At 35.9% G+C, this 9,491-nt stretch overlaps 1 protein-coding gene across 1 annotated transcript; it reads left to right on the top strand.

Moving 5' to 3' along the window:
* The first annotated feature begins 4,806 nt into the window (after nucleotides 1-4,806).
* LOC113693921 (transcription factor bHLH68-like) lies at nucleotides 4,807-8,760 on the top strand. Its single transcript, XM_027212698.2, has 9 exons — nucleotides 4,807-5,306; nucleotides 5,823-6,159; nucleotides 6,326-6,400; nucleotides 6,696-6,761; nucleotides 7,088-7,153; nucleotides 7,333-7,389; nucleotides 7,768-7,812; nucleotides 8,099-8,143; nucleotides 8,279-8,760. Exons 1-9 carry the CDS (start codon nucleotides 5,089-5,091, stop codon nucleotides 8,411-8,413), a joined length of 1,044 nt encoding a protein of 347 aa, XP_027068499.1. The 5' UTR covers nucleotides 4,807-5,088; the 3' UTR covers nucleotides 8,414-8,760.
* The last annotated feature ends 731 nt before the right edge of the window (nucleotides 8,761-9,491 follow it).

Below are 9,491 nucleotides of genomic sequence, written 5' to 3'. Positions count from 1 at the left end.
AATAATTTGCTCAATAAAAAATTATTGCTGTATCACTTATCAGTAATTCTTGTGGTCTTGTCTCTTTATTAGTACTTAAAAGAGTCAGATTGTGTTATTCCTTTTGGCTGCTAGGGCTTAGGCTAAGCTAACCTATGGCTATAATTAAAAGAGTGCCACCATCATGAATGAAACAAGGTTGGGACTAATTCAACAAAATTTAAGCTAGCTAGTACTACCAATTAAATATAATAAGAGGCCATGTCGGGATCATAAAAAGAAGAATAATGGATCAATTTCAAGGGGAATTTTTCCAAGCATGTTATGAGGAATCCGATGATTAAGCATGAAGGAGATGAAACAAAAGAACACATTCTTTCATGGATATTATTCGACTACTGCAAGGAAACGACATACCAAGTTTCAAAAAAAATGTCCAATTCATTATACATTGTTAATTGACTATAAATACGACCATAATTCTCATGATTTGGTAGTCAATTTATTAAATCATCATGCCAAACAAAAACAAGCATCACGTCAATACTTTATGTCTTTTTTTCAGAAAGAAACAAAACCAAACCTCTCTCTCATCACAGGTTAATTAATTTTACCAACTCTAACTGACCGACATAGTATCCCAGGTATGACTAATTGCAAAGCTGTCGTAATTTTGAAGTAACACTCAAAATCAGTTGACAGGGACCGTCGAGACTCATAATTCCAAGAAAAATAGTTAAAATACATTCCACAAGTATAACGTATTTTTCTTGATATCCTTTTTTCTTTTTGGGAAAAGAAGACCATAAGTGTAGTTGTCTACTACAATAATAGCTTTTGCATGGGAAGCCCATCCTCCATTTTGCAATGCAATGTTCATTCCTATTTGCTGGTAAATCAAATAGATTAACTACTCGTCTGTGAATTGGATAAATAGTTACAGTCAAATATTTGAAAGTTGAACATAGAATGTTGAACGACAGATATTGGTAAGTAAAAGATTTCTTGGAAAAAAAAAAAAATTTTATGGCGCAGACATCTACAGTGCAATCTCTCCATAGGCAACAGGAAGAGAGATGGGTGCATGCATATATGCGAATATGAACTGAGAAAGAGGACAAGCAGGAGGGGTTTGTTCCTTGGCATGGGATGGAAAATGGGGACAAGAAGATGGGAATAAAATGAAGGGGGGAATTACAAGGGTGTGCGTAGGATAAGACAGGGAACCCCCGACAAAGATTTTAGCAGTACGGACCAGACGTCTCATTACTGGCACCCCCCTAATACCCTCTCACTCAAACCCATAAAGAATACCCATTTTCCTAGTCACACTCCCTCTAGATTTAAGGGTTCCTTTGTTCTCTAGCTCCATCAGATTTGGGTCTAGGGAAACGTTCGGAATGTAAATATTCCTTAAATTATGGCAAGAGAATAATTTTATTGTAGTATAATCACTTTTGTATTCTTCCTGTCCGGCTTGGCGTTTGTTTGTTGAATGGGTTGGTACTTGTTAGCAGTTAGCAGCACTTGGGTTTTTGAAGAATTGTATGATCCTTAAGATCGGTAGAAAATTCATTAATGTAAACCTCTCAATGTTAATGTTTACGTCTTTACGCAACGACAGGATAGCGGTAGGCTATGGGACTGAAACCTATACTCGTGTCTGTCATTTGCTTTTAGTGTCTGCCTTGTGTTTACTGGGCTGAAAATGAATGGATCTACAAACAGTTTTTCTTTTCCAATTTTGTCTTTTAAAGTACTCTCCTGAAGCAGCCTTCATTTATTTAAAACACTCTTTTTAAGTTTTAACACAAAATGAATACTCTTCCAATTTCTAATTATAAACAAATATTATATGAATTCACTTATTTTTCATGCAGTTTTAAACACAAAAAAAAAAAAAAAAGGAAACAGGGGCTGGCCAATCACATCTTGGCAAATTTAGTGATTCGTTGAGTTAGGTAAATATCCAAAAAACGCTTTACTATGACCAGTTGAAAGTGAAACTTTGTGAACTGTTGGATTCTTGTACTTCTTCCCCCTATCGTTTAGAGTACTTTAGGATAATCATACATGGCGAGGAAGCCTACAAATCAATAAGGTCAAGAACATGATTGCGCAAACTAGCTATATCATTCACCTTATACTTTGATGCAGCCCATGTACAGAGTTTGGTTTTTAATGCGAAGATAGCTAACTTTATAATAACACCGACACTTATGAGATGATCATGATCAGCTTCACCGGATGATTTTATATAACCGGCATACACAATCTTTACTATGTATGCATCAACTGCTCTGAATTTTACTTAGGAACCTGGGAGTTTCATTTATCCTTGGTGTGTGGACCCAACACGGTTGAGCTGGTTAAATTCTGGCCGATAACTTTGTTATCTGTTCTTGTATAAACCACCCAAAATTATCGCTTGCAGAGGTGATTTAAAGAAACTAGAGTCATTGACTCACATAGATTTTTGCTTTATTGTTGGAGATCAGAATTAACAAATGATTTTGTCGAAAAATATGTAAAAGAGGGGAAGGGTATTTTCTAGATTTGCTCAATTAGCGTAATCTTCATTATCTAAAAAATTATAATGTCATGTATATTTTTTGACGTATGAATGTTATAAAATGTTAAAATTAAACTCTTTTAATTTATGCAGTTTTCATAGTGGTGTGCCAGAACTTCTTAGGATAAAAAGCATGATAGAATTGATAAAAGTTGAAGGAACAAAAAAAAAAAAAAAAAAAAGAGAGAGTGAGAAAGGGAGGAGGTTTTGATTAGGGCTGCAAACGAATCGAGCCGCTCGCGAGCGGCTCGAGCTCGAATTCGAGCTCAGAATATTAAGCTCGTTAGCTCGCGAGCTTGAGTATATATATATATATATATATATATATATATATATATATATATATATATATATATATATTTTATTTTTATTTAATAATAAAATTACGTATATTATATATATAATTTTTTTATTTTTTATTTTCATAGTGAAATTACGTATATATCCTTAATATTTTATTATTTATTCAGAAAAAAATATTATTTTATTAATTTTTTTAAAAAATAAAATAATTATTTTTTATTTTTTTTGAGCTCGAACTCGGCTCGACTTGATTCGAGTCAAGCTCGAGCTCGAAAATTGCCAGCTCGTCGAGCTCGAACTTGGTAAAATTTAGTCGAGACTCGGCTCGATTAGCTCAAAACTCGACTTGGCTCGGCTCATTTGCAGCCCTAGTTTTGATCCATTCATTGCCAAGTAACTAGTGTCATTATTATTGTTACTACATAGTATATAATCTTTGGCAACGCTTGACGTCCTTTTTCTTTTCCTCAATTGGAATAGTGTGTCTTGGGAGATCACAATTATGAGGACACAGCGTATTTATGGCAAATTTCTGTTTGTTAACATGAACTGTCTTGATGAACAAAGTTACGTGTGTGCTTTTGCAAATACTGGAAAAAGCAACATGTTGTGTTTCACTGATATTTACGTAAATGGATCATCCTACATGCAACATACAGTATATTTTTCATTTAATTCATTGAATGCCTTTGATACGGACTTTTCAATCGCATGCACTAATTTGAACTGATGCCTGGCCATTTAGTTTCTATAGCTTGAAAAACAACTTAGACGAGAAATTTAACAAAGGTAAAAATAGGCTAAAAAAAAAAAAAGAGCAATGAAAAGCTGCATGCGGTTTATATACTTTCTTACTTCCATTTACCATTTTTCGCATAATGAAAGATGAAACTTTATTAGAGTAATTATCCTGCTACGACCCCAAAAAAAAAAAAAAATTCTCCTGCAATTATCACGTGTTTTAAAATTTATCTAAATTAACAGATATTTTTTTTGTGCAAAACTATCTTTATCGATCATCAAATGCTTTTTTTTTTTTTTTTTTTTTTTGTAAATAAGAGGTCTAAAATACAGGATCTCGTATTTACAATTTCTCCCATATTACCACCCAACCTAACCCTCCTCTTTCTCCAATCAAATGTTGAAGCTTACACATAGGAATATACAAATTCCATTTATCTAAATTAATAGATGTTATACGCTTTTTGTCGATGTTTGCATTTTAGTGCTCTCCAGTAATTTTAACCACTAAAATGAAATGAAATCCTGCAACTATGTGGCATGCAGATTGTCTTTGCAAAATTCTATAAGGCCCTAAAGACAGCAATCAAGAGTACCCTCGAAAGCGTTAACAAGTGTAACTAAAGGAAAACTATAGCTGCTTATGGTAACTATTATTTCGGGGTACATAATTCATTTGCATATCTGTGGACTGCCCGTACAAGAGAGACGACCTAAGAAGGAAATTTCTTATTACTATATTTCTTTTTCCTTGTACAATTGGTCCTGCTGTCCAACCTCGAATTTTTGACTTCACTGTGGTATAGACATAGACTTGGACGAAGAAAACGAAAAGACGAGAGAACCATTGGTATACGCAGCATTTCATAGGCCAGACTTCTTCGGCAATTTGGCAGCTGAGTGCGATTTAATTAGCTTAACCATCCAAAAGACGCTGAGATTTACCCAAGGAATTAAAGTACAAGTATGGATTGAAAGTGATGTACGGTTGAGGGATGAAGAGATGGTGCTATTAGAGGTGAGAATAGCAGGATCCATTTTCTTTCCCTTACAAGCTTTTTACTTGGCGAGAATTGCCACTGCCTTTTTCTACCCACTTTGATGATAAAGCAAAAGCTAGCAAGAGAGAAAGAAAAGAAAAACAATAAAGAAAGGGGAAGAAAGAAAAGAGAAAGCTACTAATAAAGAAAGGAGAGAAAGGGAGGATGAAAAGACAAAGGTTCTCAAAACCCCATGATTTCAAAATTTTTCTCTCTCTCCATCAAAGTCTTTGAGAAAGTTAAGAGAGCTTCTTCCTTGTTCCTCTACTCTAATACTTAATCAAGACCAGGAAGACTTCTTAAAGTTTTCTACAAAGCTTTTATTTCTCTTTTTTTGTCTTGGGAGCAGCTTCAAGAAAAGTAAAGTGAAAAAAGAGAAGGAGCTAGGGGATTCTTAAGAAAATCTCCCAAATCTCTCTTTGGGGTCAGTCGTCGTTTCTTGAGAAGGAAACGATGAATAGAGGTCATCTTCTACAGAGCTCCCCGGTTCAGCAAATGATGGCCGGAAGCCCTAACTGGTGGAACCTCAATAACATGAGGCCTCCCTCGCAACAACCTTCTTCTTTTTTGGCTCCTCCTCCCAATCTATTCCCTCAATACATGCCTCCGCCTCCTCCATCTTCGTGGGCTGATAACCAGGAGCTTCCTGAGTCATGGAGTCAACTCCTCTTGTAAAATCTCCCTCCCTCTCAGTGATCTCTCTCTACTGTCTGTCTAGACGAGTTAAAAAGAAAAACACTAGCAGTAGACGATCTTCTTAAGGTTCATGCAACATATTTACTTACTATTAGTTTTCATGCTTGTTTCTACCCAAAAAATAAAAGGAAAGGAAAAAAAGAGAGCAGATGTTCTCAATCTTTCTTCCTTGCGTCTCCTATATATCCCTTGGGATTTTTCTTTTCTTTTTTTTTCCTCCCCTTAGATTTCTTCAGTTTCTTCCTTTTCCCTTTTTTGAGTTAATATTGACACCGTCATATCTACTTTTCCGTATGCATTTTACTTGCATGTGGTTTGATCTAAAAACTTTTTGAAGTAAGAAGAAATCTTGTATATATGCTTTCTCTTCTCTTTGCCCTGTGCGTGACTGTGTGCGCCTGTCAAGTTAGTACAGTTGAATCTTGTACTTCAAATTGGAGTCATGCTAATTTATACTCAGCAGTTGTTATCCATCCATATGGGTTCTACAGGGGTGGCTTGGTGGCGGAAGATCAAGATCAGAATAAATCTGGTGTGATGCATGCTAAGAAGACATTGGAGAACTGGGAAGAGCAACTGTTGCAGCAGCAACCTCCAAACGGGTCCAATATAGTTGATCATGTGAAGCAAGAGAATTCAGCCGCAAATGGCGCCTATAATATGTATGGACATGAAAATGCAGAATTCCATGCTGCAAAAACTACATGGTCCCAAATGATGCCTGTCTCATCTCCCACCTCATGCGTTACCACTTTAAGCAGTAACATGTTGGACTTTTCTAGCAGTAAGTCTGACGGGAGGCATCCTCCACCGGATCGATCCTCAGAGGTACCAAAAAGGAGAAGTATATGTGTGTGTGTATATATATATATGTTCTTCAACTTTGCAAATTAACCAATTCATCGCCTTTAATCCCATTATTTTCTCTAATATAGATATTTAAATTAATTTGACTAAAAACTGCAAGAGTAAACATTTTTTTTTTCCTGTGAAGTGCAACAGCACAGCGATTGGTGGGGCATCTAAGAAGGCTAGGGTTCAGCCATCTTCAACTCAGTCTTCATTTAAGGTAATATAAAGATCAGTTGAATTGATTCGCTCGTAAGTTTTCACATCCCCTATTCTTTTTCCCTGTTTTTCATTTTCCGCTGTAGCTAAACTATCTCTATCTCTTAAGTTGTCTTTGGACTATAATTGTTGTCTTTACTGATTGTCCTTTTTTCCGAGCATGAAGATTCTTTTCCCATCTTTTCTCACGAATTACATCCACACAAGATGATCTAACTAGATAGAATGTGAAATAACAATAATTCCAAGCAAGTTGTGACTTGATCTCTTTTGTGATATCATGTTTGGAAACACAGGTGAGGAAAGAAAAACTGGGGGACAGAATAACAGCCCTTCACCAGCTAGTTTCCCCATTTGGGAAGGTAAGCTCTAACACTCCAAGCAATTAATTTAACTAACAAACAACCTAGATTTAGCACATTTGTATGGTTTAAAGCATACCTATCTAGCTAGAATCTTCTTCTTCTTTATCATTATTATTATTATTTTTGGATGAAATTCATAGAAAGAAGTAGCACCTGTCTGTAGGGATGACACCTGTCTTTCTACTTTCCCTTTTTTTTTTCCATCATGTAGGGTTTTCATTGCTTATGTGCCAGTTTTTCTTTAAGCATAAAAGAAGACACACAAGAGAATTATTTTGATGGGCTTTTTTAAAATTCTATCTTTTTGCTTTTGGTTTTGGCAGACAGACACGGCATCTGTCTTGTTAGAGGCTATTGGATACATTAGATTCCTTCAGAGCCAAATTGAGGTGATGTTTCTTCCTCTTTCGTTTTCACAAACTACCATGCTGAACTTGTGATGGCACATACTTGAACTTATAAAGGAACCACCAGTGGACCAGTTCTCAGCTGGTTTCTTTTTTAGACTTTTCCATTCTTTAGCAGTCATTGGAGTTCTCAAAAATATATTCCCCATTGAATTTTGCAGGCCCTCAGCTCACCGTACCTGGGCAGTAAATCAGGGAATGTGAGGCAACAACAATCTGTAAGAATAATACTAGTATCTTAAGGGCCAAGTCGTCCCAGCTTTTCTTAATTAATTTCCAAAGCATTAAAAACTTGATTAACTTGAGAATCGAATATAGCTCATTAGTTCAAGGACTTCCCTAGCTAGTTTCTCGTCAATGAGGATTTTGATTGCTGTTGCCCCATTTTTCCCTCCACTTATTTTCTTTAAAAAAAAATAAAGAATTGAAAACCCTTCATTCTTAACTCCCTTCCTCTTCTTTTTCATGAGAGTTCTGCAATCTGCATGTGCATAACTGGTAGGAATGTACATATAAGCATGTGACGCATGAGTCTGTATATATGAATGTTTGACGTACCATTAATTGATTAATGATTGTTTCCCCACTTTCTTCAGGCTCAAGGGGAGAGGAATTGTTTATTCCCTGAAGACCCTGGGCAGGTAAGCTTTATTGGATCTTTTAACTTGTATAGGCATTTAGGGAAAGCGTTGCTTGTTCTGGAAAAGCTACGAATTCACTGTCCTCTCTTTTCCGTAAAAGATGCCTTGAAAGCATAATTAACCCTTCCGTCAGCTTTGTACACTTTGATCTTAGCATGGTGCGACTTGAAAAATAAATTTTGGTCTACTATATATGGTTGAACATTCAATTCAAAAGTCTAAAAGAACCCTTTCTTTTTTTTTTTTTTTTTCCTCTAACGGGATATATATGTGGTGTATAATGCAGCTTTTGAATGACAACTGCATGAAGAGGAAGGCAGCTTCTGAGCAGGTATTGCAACACACCCGAAAGGAAAAAAGAAAAAAAAAAAGACTACATTTTTTAATCGGAATCTTGATAAGATTAAAAGAAAACATGTTAGTTTCTGTTTACTGATTTCTTTTTATTGAAATACAACGTAACTAGGATTCTGAGGAGGAAGTAAAGAAGGACTTGAGGAGTAGAGGGCTGTGCCTGGTACCAATATCCTGCACACTACAAGTTGGGAGTGACAATGGAGCGGATTATTGGGCACCAGCTCTTGGTGGAGGTTTCCGATAAACCAGCAAATATGTTATGTTATTGGTGGCAGCACACGAGAGACGAGGACTTGGTAGACTTACATGATATAACATCATGAGCAGTCAATCTGCCCAAAGTTTTTAAGGTTGATTGCTCATGATGCTATGTATCTTTTCACATTTGGATGGTGTGCTGTGACACGTACTTGCTAATTTATGCCTTGCAAAATCAAGTCCTTTTTAAGTAGAACTTCGTTTCAATCAGGAGATACTTATGGTTATTTAGTTCTCTTCTTGTTCCCATGGCCGAGACAGTGCCTTTCGTGTATATGCCCTTTCCATTATGATTAATTAATCAAAATGCTGCTCAGCATTTTTGCCTCATAATTTCTAGCTCAGCCCTTGGGATGGATGACTAATATGGATTACTAATTACTATATGCTAATCTCCTGCCGATTGCAAGGCGAACACTTGTGGGATTTTAACTGCTTGAAAGCGAACTAATCTCACTGTTTAGGAATCGGATCACATTTATGTGGACCACGACTAGTTGCAAACTCCGGCTGGCTTTCAAAGATCAGGATCAAAACAAAGATGTAGACAGGTTAATTGGGGCATCATCCCTTGATGATACGTTTATTAATTTATAACGTGCCAGTTTCTTTGCATATATATATAGATAGGGACGATGATTCTCTAAAATTTGGTCTGATTAGGAAGAAGTCTGGTTTTACATAATAACGGATTAAAGTGGCTTTTAAGTTTCCAAATGCTTTCCAACCATTACCTCAAAAGGATTAACATCAGAATCTTGATAATTAAAAATACCTCACATTCCCCTAAGCATATACTCCCTCCCTTTTTTTATAACTGACGTTTAAGGTTTTGCACACCAATTAAGAAAAGTCTTTCATTGTTTAAATCTATACACTACTTTCCTTTTGTACCCTCATTAATTATCCAATTCACCCATGTTTTCTCTCACTAGAGTATTAAATGGTGCTGTTTTACTGGGCCAAAAGCAATGCAAACTAACTCCCACCGATTATGAAAAGAGAGATAAAAGAGTAAAATTGTGAAAAAATAATTAATGCTGCATGGGGATAATAAAACGATA

Source organism: Coffea arabica, chromosome 6c, assembly GCF_036785885.1.
Source record: "Coffea arabica cultivar ET-39 chromosome 6c, Coffea Arabica ET-39 HiFi, whole genome shotgun sequence".
In the NCBI taxonomy this organism is placed as follows: Eukaryota; Viridiplantae; Streptophyta; class Magnoliopsida; order Gentianales; family Rubiaceae; genus Coffea; species Coffea arabica.
Note: the sequence above shows the minus strand (reverse complement) of the source record. Positions and strands in the feature narration are given on the sequence as shown.

What these genes read in the sequence shown, in the direction of transcription:
- LOC113693921 (XM_027212698.2), top strand. Translation starts at nt 5,089, where the DNA reads ATGAATAGAGGTCATCTTCTACAGAGCTCCCCGGTTCAGCAAATGATG. An exon ending in TAGTTTCCCCATTTGGGAAG is followed by an intron (nt 6,762 to 7,087) that starts GTAAGCTCTAAC and finishes TGGTTTTGGCAG; the next exon opens with ACAGACACGGCATCTGTCTT. An exon ending in TCCCTGAAGACCCTGGGCAG is followed by an intron (nt 7,813 to 8,098) that starts GTAAGCTTTATT and finishes TGTATAATGCAG; the next exon opens with CTTTTGAATGACAACTGCAT.